Source organism: Oryzias latipes, chromosome 17 (assembly GCF_002234675.1).
Source record: "Oryzias latipes chromosome 17, ASM223467v1".
Taxonomy (NCBI): domain Eukaryota; kingdom Metazoa; phylum Chordata; class Actinopteri; order Beloniformes; family Adrianichthyidae; genus Oryzias; species Oryzias latipes.
Genome location: NC_019875.2, coordinates 813,709 through 833,584, shown reverse-complemented (window position 1 = coordinate 833,584; position 19,876 = coordinate 813,709). Strand labels below are relative to the sequence as shown.

At 41.9% G+C, this 19,876-nt stretch overlaps 1 protein-coding gene across 12 annotated transcripts in view; it reads right to left on the bottom strand.

Moving 5' to 3' along the window:
• Positions 1–1,560: 1,560 nt before the first annotated feature.
• Positions 1,561–19,876, bottom strand: part of pard3 (par-3 family cell polarity regulator) — a 340,861-nt gene continuing 322,545 nt past the window's right edge. For all 12 annotated transcript variants that reach the window (XM_011485964.3, XM_020711397.2, XM_011485962.3 and 9 more), the window contains 2 exons: positions 16,460–16,602; positions 1,561–5,495 (listed from right to left, as the gene is read on the bottom strand). In XM_011485964.3, coding sequence (XP_011484266.1) covers positions 5,102–5,495; positions 16,460–16,602 — 537 coding nt within the window. In that variant the 3' untranslated portion in view covers positions 1,561–5,101. The remainder of the gene's footprint in view (positions 5,496–16,459; positions 16,603–19,876) is intronic.

The following is a 19,876-nucleotide window of genomic DNA, read 5'->3' as shown; positions in this document are numbered from 1 at the left end:
ATTTCATGTAATCCATGGACACCAGTGAGGTTCACAAATCATTGAAGAAAAAAGGTTCAGAGCACTGTCTGGTGGGTCTAGATGACCCAACTCCCAATGGTAAAGTGCCTAGGATAGCACAAGGGTTACATGCATCTTTTAAAATGAAAATATTTAATATAGATAACAATTTCAAACAGGAGCCAGTAAAACAGGTAATGAGTGGAGTCCTCTTTCATACAAAGTTACAAGTCTGTGAGAGCTAGAAATCTTGTTTATTGGTGACCAAATACTTATTTTCCACTATGATTTGCAAATAAATTTGTTAAAAATCAGACAATGTGATTTTCTGAAATTCTTTTTCATTTTGTTTCTCATATTTGAGGTACATCTGTCATGAAAATTACAGGTCTCTCTCATCAAGTGGAAGAACTTATACAATTGGTGACAGACTATATCTATGTGAAGGCTAGCGGGAGAGCTTGTGAAACAGAGAACTCTCAGAAATAGGTAGGGGGAGAGGGGGTGTAGCTCTGCGCTAACAACCCACAACTCAGAGGTGAATTTTTTATGAACCACTGCTGCTCTAGAGAAACTATGTCCTGACTCAGGTTTTGGATTTTGTCTGAAAACAACACAATAAAAGACCACTGGGAACACTTAAAATAGCTCTAAAGATAATCAGAGTGGGACTTTAAAGGAAATTACTGTTAACTTAGTGGATCTTATGTTTCCAAACTCAAATTAATTTATTTTTCTTCAGCTAGAAAGCCACATTGGTTGCCAACCCCTTCTCTGAACACAAGCACACAAAGAAAAGTTGGGTGAAACTTTTGGTTTTGCACTTTAACCCTTGTGCTATCCTATGAACCCCCCCCCCCCCTTCCATTGAGGTGTTCTCCCTACCATGACAAAGGTGGATAAAGGTGGAAAGATTTCATGTAATCCATGGACACCAGTGAAGATCACATATCATTGAAGAAAAAAGGTTCAGAGCACTGTCTACTGGGTCTAGATGACCCCACTCCCAATGGTAAAGTGCCTACTACAGCACAAGGGTTACGGCTGCTATAAAAATTGATAATCTGTTTGCATCCAGTTGGAAGGTTTGGGGGGAAAAAAAGAAAAAGCCTCCTTCCACTAATAATAAAGGTGACGGATAATCTCTGCTTTGTTCCTCTCCTTTGTCACTCAGCACACAGCTGCTCATCTGAGGGAGCTTTAATAGTATTTGGTTAGGATGTCACCTTTAACCTGCAAGGGAAAAACAGGAGCTCAATAGGTCCCCTGAGGGGGCCTGAGGATGGACTCAATAACAGGAAGCGGGTATATTTAAGGAGATGACCTCAGAGCCTTCAGTGCCGTATGGCTGCTGTGTAGGCCAACGCTGTGTTGTGTCCGTACATCCGCCGCTGTGTTATCACCCCCTCAGGAATTAACAATCTCACCACATTAACTTGTTTGCATCTACCATTCTATTTGCAGAAGAAGGACATCAGCGGAGCTGACAGACTCCATGCCTGCAGAATCCCCAGAGTCAACCGAGGCCTTAAAGTCGCGACACAAAAGGAAAAAGCGAGAGCCGTTTGGTGGCTGGTCAACAGGATGGAGCAGCCTTCTATTTTATTCTAAACTTGATATGTACAGGAAAAAGTGTCTGGATACATTTCTCTGAAAAAACAAGCACATTGCACATCATCAGCATTCATTAACTTCATGTCATAGAACACAACGAGCTGGAAGGCTGTGCCAGAGGAAAATATGCAGTACTCATCAACTCTCATAGATAAAATACAAAAATGACACCATTTCATTGGATAATGATAAAAAGCCACAGTTTATGTGCTGCAGTCACAGACAAATGTTGTGTCCCTCTTTGTGTTTCCTAGAGATATTCCCTCAGGCACTTTTTGACATCATAAATTTGTTAAGCAGAGGTCAAACACTTTTTCCTTCTTTCATACCGTTTAGCTCTCCCTTCCATACTCCGGTGGGGCTTTAAAAACACAAAACGTTGCTTTTTTCTGTCTAACACCCTGATAAAAAAGAAAAAAAACAGGTGAATACCCCAAATTTTCATCAGTCTGGAATCCTTCATCTTCCTACGCATTTCCTGTCACTAGTCTACCCCCCACCCCCCGCCGTGCAGAGCATAAACTTTCCCAGTGCTGCGCTTCATTAACAGACAGGGATAATGCAGCTTCACTCTGCATAAGGAAAGTGTGTAGGAGGGAGGTGGCATTCGAAACCGCCTGTTTGTTTTCCACAGCTTCTCTGTTGATTCTCTGTGTTCATCTTTTGTTTAAAGCTCGCCCTCTGTCTCGCCTGCAGGCAGAAACAGCGTCGTCACAAACGTTCAGACTGAAAACATTGGTTGCCACCAACAGCAGCATGTGTGTGTGAGTGCGTGTGTGTGTGTGTGTGTGGGTGTGTGTGTGTGTGTGTGTGTGTGTGTGTTTGTGTGTGTGTGTGCGCGCGTGCGTGCGTGGTGGGTTAGCTTCTTCTGGGCTGAAACATTTGGCAATAACAGGTCGCATTTTTAATGAAGTGAAAATGTAAATAATTGAAGGTCATAAAACCAGCAGCCAAACTGTTGCCTCCAGTTTCATTTGTGGAGGATTAAAAACAACGTCAGTTCCTATGTTGACACAAAGCAGATCAATGCATTGTTAATGCAAAACGAAGCAACGCAATACTCTGATCATCCAACAGCAGAGCCTCCTCACAGAGTACAGAAAAACATTTATAATCACATTCTATCACGCATCAAACCTCGACAAAGTTCACAACATTCCCACTGACATAGAAGTTGAAATAAATTCTCTCAAGTTAGCTTTTAATCCTAGTTTATTTCCACCTTGTTTAAAACATAATCCCAATCAGTTTGAATTATTTTTGGTGATAAAAGCTCATCTAACAAACCTGTATTGACCCACTTATATGGCACGCTCTCCCCTGTAGCTTATTATCCAAAAAAACACCAGAGACAGCAGAACTTAAATGTTAATGTTAACTGTTAAACAGTCCAAGTCTTTATGTAGACTTCAAGAGTCAAGGATTCAAAAAACTCAAACTGCACTGCCTCCTGAGCTACGCCTCAACATCACACCACAGAAAAGAAATTTGCTGCTTTATAATGATAATAAGGATTTCAGTTTTTTAGGTAAACTGAGGTTTTTATGTGGATCTGACAACGGCAGATGAGTGCAGATGTTTTTAGAGCAAGGGTGGCATCGAGAAATGCATTCCTGGCTGTTTTTCCAACACACCCAGCTGCTCTGCCACAACCTAATTGGCTGGACACACCTGATCCAGGTAATCAGCCATTCTCTGGAAAGCATGCAGTCACACTAACCCTTGAGGCCTAGAGTTGCCCACACCTGCTTTAGAAGCTGCTACCATCGTCACCCCAAACTCTGATAGTTTGTTCACACTCGGCTTGGAAGTGCGTATTCAAGTGGCCACTTCCAATGAAAGGTCTATGTAGATGTGCTTAAATGTGCGTTTGGGGCTTCTGCATTCAAAACTCCCACGTTCATGTGTCGCTACAGAAGTTTTTAAGTCAGTTTCTCAGGCTCGTACAAAACGAGCGGCTATTGAATGTCAATGGCCAGTCTAAGGCACACCTGTGCAATAACCATGCTGTCTAATCAGCATCTTGATATGGCACACCTGCGAGGTGGGATGGATTGTCTTGGCAAAGGAGAAGTGCTCACTATCACAGATTTAGACAGATTGGTGAACAATATTTCAGAGAACTGCTTATTTTGTGTATGTGGAAAATGGGAGCAATAACAAAAGTGTTGCGTTTATAGTTTTGGTCAGTGTAATTCCATTCGGGCACAAACCCATTTCTCCTCAATTATCAATTTTCAAATGGTTGGCACTTCTGTGAATTAAGAGACTTCATCCATCCGACATTACCAAATCCAAGTCCTCGATTGGTCAAAGTTCAGCCGGTTTGATTTTTAACTGGTTTTGTACGTACAGCCTGAAAACAGACTTAAAAACTTGCATTGCGACACCTGAATGTGCATTGAAGGTGTTGTGAGGAAAGCGTTTTGTTCTTTCATTCACTGCTTTATTTCAAAAATGACGCCCTCCCTGCCTGACTCCTGGAGCGTTGTCTGAACACTGACTGAAACAAAATACAGGAAAAAAAGTAGCCTTTTGTTACAAACAGTAGAAATGGGCTCTGTTTAATATCCTCTTCTCCTAATTTGCTGCCCTCTTGGTCACAGGCTGGGTCCAGCTTGGAGCCTCTGGTAGTAGCCTTCTCTGGCTCTGACAGGCAGCAGGTGGCTTCTGATGAAAAATTCAGCGACAAGCACAGCTCGAGAGGCAAGGGGGAGGGGGCGTTAGCAGGAGAGGAAGGGTGAGATGAGACAGAGGTGGATTGTGAGCAAATGAGAGGAGAATGACGGTGGGAGAGGATGGGAGCTCGGGCTGGAGGCCGACGAGTGCGATTCAGAACAGGGAGGCAGGGCTAGGCAGAGGATCAGAGCTGTCTACGCTCTCTGCCTGAGTCTCCTCCAAGGAGGAAGCACACAATATGAATCATTTATGAAGGGCCTTTTATTAATAAAACTCACACACGGCGTGCCCTGCTTTCTTTCCCCCACCTAAACCTGTTTTCTCTGCTTCCCCCTGTGAGAGAATGCCAGAGAAAGGCAGAAAATTCAGGAGCAACAGATTTTTGACAGGTGGGACTAGTAACCATGGGACACGCAGGCTGCTCACTGAAACATGTACCTTGTCACATGCCCACACAGAGAAACGTACGCCTTCCTGAGGACTCGAAAGAACGCCCACTCGTTTGCCTGCTTGATTGTCAGAACACAGCAGCGCCAGATCTGGATGAATCAGAGCGGTTCTGAACGAGCATAGTGTTCTGGAGTGCAGAGAAGGCACCGAGCATCTAATGGATGTAGGTGGCTGAGTGAGTGACTGACAGCCGGTATAGGTCAGAGGCACAGCAGGGGATCGAACACAAACACCCACATACTGTGCAGACTTCACAACAGTTTACCTCTAAGATCGCTGCTAAGCTATAAGACCTTTAGGTAGTTTGTGACATTCCGTCTGAGTACAGTTGTTCATCCTTCAATTCAAGGCTAAATCCTTAAGAGTAGAAGAGTCTCCCCTTCTCCGACCCGAGTCTGTTGAGCCTCGCTAGCTGCGAGGGCGAGGGCGGCACATCATGGCGGTACGGCCCCTTTGGGGAGGCTGGATCCTTCAGATGAACCGTGTGTCCGTCGTAGCTGCTTTTACCGCTGCTTTCCTGCATCAGCTTTCCTTTGGCTTCCTGCTCCCTGCGTCTCTGCTCCTGCCTCAACAGCTCCTGGGCCTCCAGGAGGACTCTGGCGTTGACGCTGCCTCCTCCTGGGTATCCGTTCCTGGAGCCCTGATAGCTGGAGTACCTTGGATTGTCCTTGGCCATCTGGAATCCCTCACCTGGTGGGTAAGCTTTATCCCAGGAGTCATGGGAGACGGTGCTGGGATTCTTCCTGGGTTGCCTAATGCAAAAAAAGGAAAAAAAATCATACACAAAAGGAAGATGAATTTTATCTTACCAGACAATTTGGCACATCCATTAGTCATTAGCCATTAGTCTTTACTGGATTTAGTCAAAAACTGAAATCTATAGAACTTGTTTTTAGTTTCTGCCATCTATTGAAATTAGGTAACCTCTTTGAGGCTCCGTTATGGCTTCACTCATTTTTATTACGGTCGTAAACAAGGTCCATCTTGAAACAACAACTACTTTAAAGACCCTCTAGAGATAAAAAGTACTTTTTTTTTCCTTTGTGAAACCTTTTTGTTGTGGCATTTTTCTGGTGGAGGTTAAGCTCAAAATTACATTTCTGAGTATTTCTTTATTTAAATCGTAGTGAATCAGGAGCAGATGAAAAAATGCAATTTGAAAAAGATCGTATTTGTTACAGAAGAAATACTCTGGCACAAGCTCCCTGCATCTACTAGTAGACGAATAGATCCATGTACGTCTTAGTTTTCCTTGTCTGAGCTGGTATGTGGCTCAAAACTGTATGGCAGGATAGCTCCAATGTTGCTCGCCATTTTCTTTGCACCTCCAATGGTAGCTTGGGGGTGTGAGGGGCTGTAAGCCAGAGGGAGAAAGTGTAGACAAAGGCATGATGGGAAATGAATGCAGGCTTCCCCTGCGCCAATGGATCAATACTCTCATGAACTACGGCTGTTCTGCAGAAATACACAGGGTTTTGGATTTTAGCTGATAAATAATTAAAGACCCCTGGGAACACTTTGACAATAGATCAAAAGATGATAGGAGTGGGACTTTAAAAACAACATTCTTGGGTGTCTTTCTCCTTCTGGGTAAAAACACTTATTAAGCCTAAAAAAGTTACAAGTTCCAAATATGAAAGGCATTTTGCAGATAATCTATCTGGCAGTGAAACATCACAATTAGCCGCACAAAAGCATATTGGAAAACTTCTTTCTTTTTTTGCACTGTAACACATTCCACCACAATAATTATTGAACTTGTCAATATCTACAATGTTTTCACATAGTTGGTGTCACATTAGTTTGAAAAACCTTTCATGTGAGAATAGAATAAAAAGATAATTTCACTGAGAACTTTGTTGTGGTTGTCATGTCTCAGAACTTCTTGTGTGTCAATTGTTATTCCTGTTTAGCCTCTAAAAAGAAAAAAAACGCTTTAAAGCGCAAAGTTCATACCTTCATCTAAAACTAAGTCCAGTGAATGAAAACATGGATCTGACTGTGATATTCACCTTGGTGTACAGCCAATCAAGATGCAGGACACAATACACAGTTAAAAGTAAAATAATAAATACATAAAGCATGCTTACTTGCAAAATAACCCCAGTAGGAAAGCTGAAGATGACCGGCATTATAAGATGGGAGCAGTGAAAATTTTTACTTACATTCATCTGTGTTTTGAGGAAAATGATAATAAAACGTTTTGTTGAGTCGTTAAAGTGTTATGGTCGAATTAATTGTTTGTTGGAAGAACACGCTTCACAACAACAACAGCAACCCGGCCCATCATCAAAAGTCACTTCGTTCACATCAGTCTGACATGAAGGGATCCGGACAGAGGCTGTTTGTGAGATGCTGGACTTGTTTGAGCTGTCATTCTTTTCGATTCTCAAAAAGTGTTTGACATGTGACGACACATAGAAAAGATATATTTGGGAAACTTGGTAAATTAACATTTTCAAACACTTTCAAACACAGATTTAAAAAAAACTTGCTTCTGCAAAACTTTTTAATGTAAATCTATTTAAATGCGAAAAATCCCAAACCAAAGACGCATCTGTGCTCAAAATTTTAAATTTCTTTTTTTTCTGCAACAAAGACAAAAGAGATTCGCCATTACGCCATTGCTCTGAGCGACAGCAGCAACAACATAATGGGAAAGGTAACCACGTCAAAGTCTTCCAGCCTGTTAAGTCCACTGCCTGAAACATCCGTTGGCTCTGACGGATGATAATAACAGCTCCTGCAGTAAGAAAGATGAGATGGCCACCTTGCCCTCGGTGGATTTGTCTCCTCGGGACACAGTCAGGTGCCACACTTTTTGGAGGCTGCATTTAGCAGCAGGACAGGGCGAGACAGATCCAGATGTGGGGAATCTGGTCTAGATTGATTGGGTTCTTTGTGGCAGTTCTGCACCCACGTGGCATGCACATGCATCCAACAGCTTCCAGCTTTATCCCTGGGGGGGTGAGGCAAAACAAGAGAAAGACCACAGAAGAAGATGAAGCACAATGGCATCCATGGGTTTTTGACTCTGAGCCATGCATAATTAGCAGGTTTATCAGCCAGCTGTGAAGAAATCACATTATTCCTGCATTTGGATTAAAGCATTTGGAAGAGGCAAAGAAGAAAATGTCCATTAATGAGAAGAGAAAAGACCTTTGTTTTTATTCAGCAGAGACTGGGAGCATTTGGGAATGGATATGCTCTTCAATCTGTGAGATAAGGGAATGTGGCGCAGGTTTATTTGCGCGCATGCTTCATCGACTCCAATTTCACAGAGATGGGTGTCCCCGGCATCTGATTTCATTTCACATGTTGACAAAGGGGCCAAAGCCAGCCTGTCTTACTACTGAGAGATGCAAACCAGATCGCCGCCTCTGTCTGCTGCAGCGCCAAAATGGAACCAGCGTGCGCTGTAAATACAGAGATTTACACTGCTCTGCAGTCCCTTCATGCTCTCTCTGATGCATGAAAAGAGAAAATGTGACAAAAGAGGAGCTTTAAAAAAAGGTTGGACTGACAGGTGACACACGTGCATGGATGTAGATAAAAACAGATGAGACCAAATGCCACAGAAGCTGCAATCATCCTGAGCTCTGCCATTACTCTGACAAGAAGATAAATGGCACCCATCCATGATGAATATAAGAGGTCATTATTCCTCAACGATGTCTCAAATGTCAGAGGTTTTATTTACAAGAGCGGATCCCCGTTTAGGACGGGGGTCTTGCTCTCAAGGAAACTGACCTTTAACTGGAGTGAAAGTTATTTCTTTACAGAACTCCACAGTCATTAATCAGCCCTCCAATCACAGCCCAGAGATCCTCACCACCGCCACCACCAGAGCAGCATCTGACGCCTATCAAGGGTGGGGTCCCTTAAGCCCGCATTTGGTCAGTCTCAGCTTCTGGCTTCAACAATGCTCTTCCGCTCAAAGTCAAACAATAAAACCGCTTTCTCAAGATATCACAGCCGGCTTCACTCAAACAGTTTATTCAAGGAATTAGTGCAAAAGTAAAGAGCTGTGGCCACAGGATGTTGCCTCTGACCACTGGAGCGTAATGTCGGTTCATTAATCTTTCAGCAAAGCTATTTGCAATATTTATCACAGAATGGATTTATGGTGATAACAGTGGATTAGAGTACAATGGTGGAGCAAGACAACACAATGTGCTTTGTGCTGAAGGACAAAATGCAATATGGATCTAGTCGGTTCTAGATTCCTCAGAGTTTAGTAAAAGATAATCTCAGTATCTCACCGTCGAAATGAAAAATCGGATTTCTTTCTGCAATATTTTTTGAAGAAAAAAAAAGGGAATACTTCCAACACACAAACATGAATAAACCTTTTAGATGATGCTCTGAACAGGAGATTTTCTAGCAACTATTTAGTTTTTTTGCACAAAAATTTGTATTTTTTGTGCACAAATTAGTTTTGTTGTGGCTACAAATTAGCATTTTTTTGCCCATAAATTTGTAGTAGGAAATGATAGTGCTACAATGCTAATCTGTGTGCACAAAATGCTAGAAAAATGCTAATTTGTCCCCTCAAAATACACAATTTTGCGCACAAATTAGTATTATATGACAACAACTTACTAAATTGTGGATATAAATTATCAATTTCACATATTATATTTATTATTAGTATTAATTATGTCAGGTCCAGGGCTCTGTATTTTTGGACCATTGGACATTGTTTTTTAGTTGGTATCCTCCTTGCTTTGAAGCTTTTAAACCTCAAAAGCTGATTAACAACATTTCTGACTCAGTTTTAGCAGAGTGACTGTGCACCATCTGCATAAAAAGGCTGAAGTCTCACAGCCCCAACCTAAAGTGGCTGATGACGACAAAGCTGACTTCTTGAAGGACTTCCACAAATAGAGCAAGAAGACAATGAGCAGAACACAGCAGCTGTGTGGTTTCCTAAGATATCCCAGCTGCTTTTCTCCAAACTGTTTATTCATGGAATCAGAGGGAACTGTAAGGACCAAGCAATGTGGTAAGGATCAGAAGAAAAACTGAAGCAGATGCTGGAGGGACAGTTTAAAGTGGTGCCAGCTGAGAGAGACATAAAGCCTTTCAGTTCTGTAGACCCACATCAGTGCTTAGAAGAAGTGTGGATCGGTCAGTCACCATTTTCTCAACCTTAATGAAAAAAAATTCCTTAAATCTGCAGATTTTCCAACTAAATCAAAGAATAATGTTTTGGAAAACATTCTTTATTTTCCACTGTTCTCAGAGGTTTTACTATATTTGAAAGACAAAGGGAGAAATGTTCTTGTAGATCAATGCTTCCCAACCCTGGTCTTCCAGATCTACCACCATGCCTGTTTCCCAGCTCTCTCTGCACTTCTTGTTCAGTCAGCCAGAATGAGGTGACACTTGAGTCAGCTGATCAGAGAACTGGAAAACAGGCGGGCCAGGAGATCTCGAGGACCAATCAGGATGTGATTCTTGCAGGATCCAAGACAACATGGTGGAAAGCAGGCAGACATGCTGACCACATGCCAGTCACAGAGAGTCATTAAAAGTTCACAACTTGTACCCAATGGTTTGTGCTGAGAACTTTTAAGACAGTTACTAAAAGAGTTAACATCAGTGACTTAACCCTTCAGCACCTGAGCTTTAGCTCCAGTGTTTAAATTCTACCATAACTCTTCAACTGTTTAGACAATTAATGCAATTCCAGCAGATTCTGAAGCGGAGAGAAACAGCTTTGCACTGATATGCAGCACTTTACAGTTTTGATGTAATTACTCAATCAATGTAAATGAGCTGATTCTGTCGGTCGATTGCGTAAACAATTAAAGAGTTACGCCGTGTCAAAGAGTGTGTGTTATGTAGGTGTCACTGGTGACATCTCCTGTGTTAGACTACAGTCACGTATGCCAAAATGCCACAGCGGCAACCTAAATGCAAGTTTTCAGCCAATTCAACAGGTGGCCGCACAATGGCATTTGTAATCGGGAGGCAGCACTCACATTTGAATACGCTGCATGGTGCTGCAGAGGTTTTAAGAAAAAGTTCACATTTTACAGTGAATGGACAATTTTTTGACATCGGTCAGCCTGGGCACATTTGGAGGTTGCGTTGTGGCAGGGGGGTGAAAGGAAGGCAGCAAGTTCCCCCAAATCGTCTGATGATCGACCCATTTCAGACTGCCAGCCATCCCATGTGCTGGCGTCCCACTGATTGTTAGAAATTGTATGGTAGCAGCACGGGCCCTTGACGAGGGCTGTTGACATGGGCCGGGGGCCCCGCGGACATCTATCTGGAAATGGCGGCTACTGTGGCTCCAAATGCCGTGACGGCATTGATGCTGCATTGATGGTGCATTGACGCTCTTCACCCGATAAAGACTCCTAATGTGGTTGGACCGCTAGGACCTGTGTTTGCTAGCTGGGGCTTTGCCCTTGCTGCCTTTCTTGGGAGGCATGTTTTATAAATTGTATAATCCGACAAGACCATAATGTTTGCTCAAAATCTAAGTTGTGATTGACCACTAGTGCAAAATGACCTGCTAATTATTTATCTCCAGCTATCAAGTGGCTGGTGGCCAGTGGCACTTATGAATGGCTGCGTTCTGGAGACATTTACACATCGTCCAATCAGAGCTGCTGCTGGCTGGCAGCCGGCTGCCGCTGCCATGTGGCCGCCCAATTTCATAATGGGGTCATCCCTGCACAACTGTACTGTACATTCATGACCACACCTACGATTTTCCAAAAAATCGGGCAGCGGCATGAAAACTTGAAGATTTTGCCAATGCCTCCCCATAACGTATTGGCAGTTGTATTTAAATGGTTAAAAAAGTAACAATAACAATAACTTATAAAAGGCAGATCAGTAAAAATAAATTCATGCACATAACAAAATAAAAGGAACTAATAATGACCGGTCGTAACCCATGTTACTGCTAAATCATGAGCATATTAGCAGCCCTGACTTTTGTGTTCAAGGACCAAATTAGTCTGGACTGATGTAGAATCCCATCAAAAGCAGTGGCTACATACCATCAAACCAGTCACCATGGAAATACTTAGATAAGCTGATAAGTACAGTGTGTAGACAGAAATCCATGAGCTCACGGTTAGTGAATATGTGTTTAATTATTTTTAAATGGCTAAATAATGGGGCACAAAGCAAAGAATTTCTTAGTAAAGCAGGAAGCTGTAGATGATGAATGGAAGGGGACAGCCGTACAATAAAACTCCAATTTAAATAAATAGGATCTGTGGGCTTCTGGAAGTCAAAGGCAGATTGTATCACTTAAATTAATAAAGTAATTGGATTTATAATCTAGAAACAAAAGATGCAGACTTTTCTATTATGCATTTGTGAATCATTTGGTTGAAAAATTACAAGAATCTCCTCCTGTCCATCCATTTTCCAGACCCACTGAATCCTTTCAAGGCTTACAGGCAGTGGCGCCTCCAGAAATTTTTCATGGGGGTGGCCAGTGGGGGGCCACATTTAATCTTGGGGTGGCACACAAAAACCATGAGCTATATTTTTAAAATTCATTCTACCAAACGTTGTAAAACAACCTTTAGAAAACCAACAGAAAGATAAATGCCTACTGATATTTTGTAGAACATGAACTTATAGTAGATACTACTAGTATAATAACTAATAGATACTAGTAGATACCATTAGTACATACTACTACTGATATATATTTATTTATTTTTTTGTTTATATTTAATGCTTAGGTGTGTCTGCTTGGGGTGTTCGGCTCTTGACTGAGAGATGTCTATAATAAACAAAAAATTAAATCTGTTGTTCTGAAATAATAATAAAAATATCCTTCTAATTATTAATTATATCTGTTGACATTTCTATTCAGACTAATAATCATGAAACGTTTTTATTATTAGGGTAACATAGTTCTAACTTCACCAGTTGGTCCAGGAACAGGTGGAGCCCCGTATGCTGAGTTCTGCCTTGCTTCTCTGACCAATGATGCTGACTGTCCCTCCTCTGATACTGTCTCATCTTTGTCTTCCTCATTCTCTTCTGTCATTTATGCTGCTCTGTCTCATCTTCCTCCTCCTCACTACTCCTCTGTTGCTCCCCTACCATCTCTTTCACTCCTTCTGCTGCACTTTTATTCTTAAAATAAGAATATATGTTGAATTTCTCTTCATTCTCTGAAAATGGACAGACACAAGCATCAACTAATGACTATAGGTAACCCTGTGGAAACAAAAACGCATCAAAATGTTGCGGTAACACAACAACCGGTGCTTAAATAGTGCCATAAAAATGAGTGGCTTGTGACAGGGACATCCTTTTTTTACTTATTAATAAAAAGTAATGACACATCTACCACCGCTGATGATGTGGCGTATTTGCACCAAGTATTTGCACACTGGGTTTACATGTTTTGCAGACCGCATGTTTTTTACACCTTTGCAGCTGTGTTTATTTAATATTTAATATTTATTTCTTTATTTAATAAGAATCTAATTTTTGATAATAATTTTTCACAATAATTTTAGTGATATTTTTAATTATTTAATATAAATGTCATTTGTGATGTCCTTTATTGATGTTATATTATATAGATTATTTCTGAATGTCGTGTTGCTGCCACAGATAAATGGAATTTCCCCATTGTGGGATTAATAAAGTCATCTATCTATCTATCTATCTATCTATCTATCTATCTATCTATCTATCTATCTATCTATCTATCTATCTATCTATCTATCTATCTATCTATCTATCTATCTATCTATCTATCTATCTATCTATCTATCTATCTATCTATCTATCTATCTATCTATCTATCTATCTATCTATCTATCTATCTATCTATCTATCTATCTATCTATCTATACAGATCTAAAGTACAGTAAACAGATTGTTAAAGACCCACGGAAAATATTTAACAGGAAAAGAAACGTAGCATTTTGGGATGTGTGATTGTGTGTGCGTGCGTGCGTTCTCGCGCGCACGCGTGTGTGTGCGTGCTGAAACCGGTGCTCGCGCAATGCAGGAAGAGAGGGGGGAGAGCGCGTGAGGGTGTGGAGCGCGTACACGCGCGGTCAGTCGCCGTTTTTGACTTAAAGAAAAAGTAATAAAGAAAGTTCATCTTTAGTGACTGAGACTGGTTCTTTTGTCTGACCGAGGATCTGAGGGTTCGAACGCGGAAGTGAACCACGCGTCTTATTCATTCTGCATCCAGCGGCTCCTCTTGTCTGCGCACTCAAAGGCAGCAGGGAGGGGAGGGGGTGAGGGCCGGTTTAGGTGATCAGAGCGACTTGCCGCTTGCTGGCTGTGCATTTGGGATGAAACGCACAACTGATGCTACCACAGCTTATAGTGGCTACTGGGGTGGCCACTGGGGTGGCCAGGTGTCGGAGAGGGGTGGCCATGGCCACCCCTGGCCACCTCCTGGTGGCGCCACTGCTTACAGGGCTGATGGAGCCAACCCAGCTACTGTGGGGCAAAGGCAGGGTACACCCTGGACAGGTGACCAGTCTGTTGTGGGGCCATAACAAGAATAATGAGATATAATGTGGGGCTATTTTTTTCATTAGGAGATTTCTATATCAACCAAAAAAACACCTGAGCACATTCTGAGGTTGAGAAAAGCCTCTCTGTGCAGTTATGCAAGACTCTGCAGTAGTACATTGTGTTTAAAGCTGTTTTTCTCCTTGTCAGAATCAGTTGATTCATGTAAACGGTTAAAGAGTTAAAATTGTCAAAGAATGTGTGTCATTTTTGGATGTGGCCAGTGACACCTCATGTGTTAAAGTCCCACTCCAATCATCATATTATCTATTGTAAAAGCGTCCCCAGTGGTCTTTTTAGTATGATTAAGCCATCTTAAGCCAAAATCCAAAAACCTATATTGTTTTCTAGGGCATAATTTCTTAAGGGGGGCAGGAATTCATGAGAAATTCACCTCTAAGTTGGGGCAGGACTGTTGGTTCAGCGTGAGCCTTCTTTCATTTCCCATTGTTTACACTCTTTCCCACTCGCCTACAGCCCCTCAAACTCCCACCCTAACATTAGTGGTGCAACAAAAATGGCTAGCAATGTTGGCGCTATCCAGCCGTACAGTTTTGAGCCAGGTGCCAGCTTAGACGAGGAAAACAAAGACGTACATGGATCCAGTGGTCGGCTAGTGGATGCATCAGCTGTTTTTCTCCTTGTCAGAATCAGTTGATTCATGTAAACGGTTAAAGAGTTAAAATTGTCAAAGAATGTGTGTCATTTTTGGATGTGGCCAGTGACACCTCATGTGTTAAAGTCCCACTCCAATCATCATATTATCTATTGTAAAAGCGTCCCCAGTGGTCTTTTTAGTATGATTAAGCCATCTTAAGCCAAAATCCAAAAACCTATATTGTTTTCTAGGGCATAATTTCTTAAGGGGGGCAGGAATTCATGAGAAATTCACCTCTAAGTTGGGGCAGGACTGTTGGTTCAGCGTGAGCCTTCTTTCATTTCCCATTGTTTACACTCTTTCCCACTCGCCTACAGCCCCTCAAACTCCCACCCTAACATTAGTGGTGCAACAAAAATGGCTAGCAATGTTGGCGCTATCCAGCCGTACAGTTTTGAGCCAGGTGCCAGCTTAGACGAGGAAAACAAAGACGTACATGGATCCAGTGGTCGGCTAGTGGATGCATCAGAATGGAGTGGAACAGAGAGCTTGTGGCCCACCCAGCATATTTTCTAAGTCACAAATACGATCTTTTCCAAACTCAGAGAAATGTCACAAGAACATGTTAACCCTTGTGCTATCTTAGATGACCCCCCCTTCCATTGACGTGTTCTCCCTACCATGACAAAGGTGGATAAAGGTGGAAAGATTTCATGTAATCCATGGACACCAGTGAAGATCAAAAATCATTGAAGAAAAAAGGTTCAGAGCACTGTCTAGTGGGTCTAGATGACCCAACTCCCAACGTTAAAGTGGCTAGGATAGCACAAGGGATACAATACCAAAAACCCAATTTTCCCAGGACTGGCTCTAGGGTTAGCTTGAGGTAACTAGAGGATCGTGCAGGCTGCTTTCCCATCCTGCAGCGGCTCTCTGTCTGCCGGCCATCCAGCTGCCAGGGCTCGGTTTAGCAAGCAAGTGAGCTCCGCCGCTCTTGGGAGGATTCAAAGATGGGCGGGACTTTGATAATGGGGCTGTAAAGCATGATGTGAAACTTGAAACGTGTAACCAGTTGACCAATCATGACATCAGACTTTTCTACTTCCTGTTAACCCCTAGGAGACAGCACACGATTTTAGACTATAATTTCAGGAATTGAACAAGTTTATTTTTAATTGTAAAAAAATTGGCAAGGAACAACAGTCAGCACTTTGAAAACCACACAGGTGCACAGCCAAAAAAAGATAATCTACTGTTTAGTTATCCTTTAAAGGGTTAATGTTGTAGGAAATGTTTGAGTGTCGGTGAAACTAGACCCCTCTAAATGGTAAACTGACACAAAAAGCAATGAAAAATTCCCTTCAAAAACATAAAATCTCAAAAGTAGACATCCTAACATGACATTTCCTGGATTCCAAAGCCACTGGTAAAGGAAAATTGCATTATAGAGGAGCAAACAATCATGTCAGGTCTGTGTTAGAGGGTGACTAACTATCCATGTTTGTGGTCTGAAAGTGAGCCGCACTGAACCACCGTTATTGGAACACGTCTGACCTTTCATGAAGGAGAATATTTCGGATCGTGGGTTCTTACCGTGGCAGGGAGCTGTACTGCCGCTGCTGCTGAGCAAAGGAGTCCCTCTCCTCCTGCCTCTGTCGCTGCATCTGCACCTCTACCGACACCGAGTGCCGACCCGGCTGGCTGTACCCGGTGGAACCGTTGCTGTTGACGTTTGACTGGAAACATTCGCATGGCAGCTTGTTAGTGACATAGGACTCAAATTATCAGAGACAGTCTTTTATTTATAGAAATACAATGTCGTTCAAGTGTGACAGATAAAGAGTTAAATTACTGTTCTCATTCTAAATACATTTAGGGGTCTCCCTGCTGAGAATTTGTCCTTGAAAGGTTCTTGTGTCAGCCACTAAAAAAAAAAAAACAACCCTGAGGAAAGAAGCTTTGCCCAGGAGATTTCTGCCAGCTCAAGGATCACTTGGGGCCCGAGGCAATGACTTGGCTTCCCAACTCCGCAGATCCCAATGTGTTTAAGCATTCGCTGAAGGTAATGAATCAGATCCAATCCAGAAAGGCCTCCTGCCTGCCCTACTGCGCCAGACTGCCAAACGGGAGCCTTCAGAGGTGCTGGTTCAATTCGGCTCTGAATACGACCAGCACATCATCAGAAAAGGGGATTTGAATTCCGTGAATGATCAACTTTTTCTTTAATCTTAATTAGAAACAGAAAACTGTTTTGCTGACCGAGCTAAATGTCAGGTATTAGACTGTGACAGTAATGTCACAGTCTAATACCTGACATTTACAACTGCTGTTCTCATAGTGCTACTTTGACTCCTGAACTGCTGGGAATGTTCCACCCTGCAGTTAAACTGATACCCTTTCTAGTGTTCAGATAACCAGTGAATGACGGCGAACTGCTTAAGCATCTGGCTTTTCTATGCAAAGCACACCTTTAGGTCCACCTGATAATTCCAGCATGTTAAAAAGCTATGGTATGCTTTTTTTCCACTCAAATCCTGCTATTTCATTGCATTTTACTCTACCACACAACACAGTCACTCAACTGGATTAGAAAAATAGGTTTTACTTTCTTTGCTTTCATAAGTAGGTAAATTTAATTCAACCATGTCTGGTGGCGAGTCTGAAATTGTAAAAAAAAATATAATCTGTCCTGCATTACCAACCAATCAAAGCAGAATGGATCTAGAGATATTTCTGGGAGGGGCAGAATACTGAGCTACAAAGAACCATGGGGCGCAAAAAGAAACGGGAGATGATATTAGTTCATATAAAATCTAGTTTAAATGAAAAAATAATCACAGCTAATAGTTAGCAAAAGAGAATAATACTAGTTAATTCAAAGCATCGCTAATTCAAAATCCAGACAATATGTTAGATTGTTTAACTTTTAAGAATAGTTGCAGTTTAGAAGTAGCATAAAGATGTCCCAGATATAATCAGAAACTAATACTGTGAAACAGGGCATTGCATAAGAAAAAAAAAGGATATTATGGATGTTGGTACAGATTAAGATTAGACATCGACACGTTTTATGGATTACTGGATTTGTATCTGGAAAGAGATTACTTTAGGTGTAATCTTCAAAGATACATTAAGTGCTACCGAACGGGAAGGTCACAACTACAGATTTGAAAAAACAAATTTAGGACAGAGATGTAACATAATAATCGGAGATTCTTATACATTTTATATAAAAAGCTTTTTTTTTCAGTTAGTGGGTTAATGACAGTAGCACGTATTTTGGATGTAGAAAACACAGTAAGCCCCGCCCATTCTCAGAAACTGCAGAAACTTACCGGGAGTTAGTGGGTATGGACTCACCTTGAACTTGCCTCCTCTCGGGTCAAAATGAGGGTTAGACAGATGAGGGAAGGGGGTGTGTGAGAGAAAAGCCATGCTAGAAAATTTAGAGAAAGCTGATGGGGATGAGATGGATATTAGTGGGTGTTAATGAAACAGACAAACATAGGGACATGTCAGTGGTTTCTGCATGGTGATGATGGTTGATTTTCTTTTCAAAACATTTGTAAAACCAAGCAGAACCTCCTCCTCCCCCCTTTATTTAAACACGTGCAATACCACCTTTTGTCATTTTTTCCTTTTTTTGTTTGGGCCAAAGTGATATTTAGTATTTTTTACCATCTATCTGTTGTTTTTATTAGAGCTGTGGTAACGAGGTAATTGCCACTTTGTGGAGTTATTAAAATTTTATTCTATTCTATTCAAATAAACTGATCCCAGTCAATGGACTGATTAGAAGTCCATTCAGTCATCGTTTTTTTTGCAAGACGGACGCCTCCAAAAATTGTCAGTCAGCAGTAATTGGTCCCATTTGTTCTGAGTCAACGTTGCTATGGCAACCACTCTTACCAATCAGGAGTGAGCCTGTTAGAAGGCCACACCCCTATCACTTAAGGTGGGTTCGAAAGACCGTTCAACGTGAGAACACCAACTTTTATTGAGGCATCTGATTGGCCAGTTTTTAACTTGAGTAACTTGCGCAGCAAATAATATCATAATTAAACTATAATTAGAAAGAACATCTTAAAAAAGGCAACAGAGCAAGAACGGTTATTCTGACAAATATTAACCAGTGGTTACTTCCTGTTTGGAATGCCAGGGGGGGGGAGGAGTCACTAAGTCCAGTTCTCACACTTAAAACTGAAAATTTCAACAAGAAGGCTCCCACCTGTATGGTTTTAGGTAAACCACTCAATGCAAATGCAGCTTTATCCCTAAAGCTTAGACCTGGTCTGACGTCATGTTCGTTTGGTCTCAGATGGACTCAAAACTTTCAAAATACTTTAATAAGTTTAATTTTACTCGGGCAGCACACACGCCTCTAAACAAAAGTCAAACCCAGACCAACTAAGCTCTCACCTCAGACTCTCCCCACATCCCTAAAAGTCTATTTCTGAACCTCCCCCGAGCCTAAAAACAGAACTCGCTGACTCACAACGGTCCACACACCAACATCTCTTTCCCAGAAACACAGCTTGCACACTTAAGGTCTTGCCCACACTTGTACCACAACCCCTGCTATGTTCATTAGTGGTGTGGGTGCAATAATTGTGTGCAGATTTGCTGCAGCACAAAGCCAGTCTAATCACTTTTATGGCTGTAAAACGTGTTGAGAGCAGCGAGGAAGCGGCCCGGACATCAGTTGATGGGAAGGCCATAAAACGATTAAGGGTGCTGAAGAGACTCCCCTTAAACCAAATGAAGCGGGGGCCATCACCTCAGGCTCTAACTGGCAGACGCTTGTTGCTTGGGGAGGGTTGGGCCTGCTTTCCCTTCTTCCATATATGAACTGAAAACTCCCCACGGGGAAATGGCAGACTCAATATTTTTCACTTGAGGGAAACAAAACTCTCCCCGTAAAGGATCATGACCGTTAAATATTCTTGGGAAAGTTGGATCATTTGCATGAATACTAAGTTCTTGAGGGAGAATGGAAAATGCCTTCAAGGA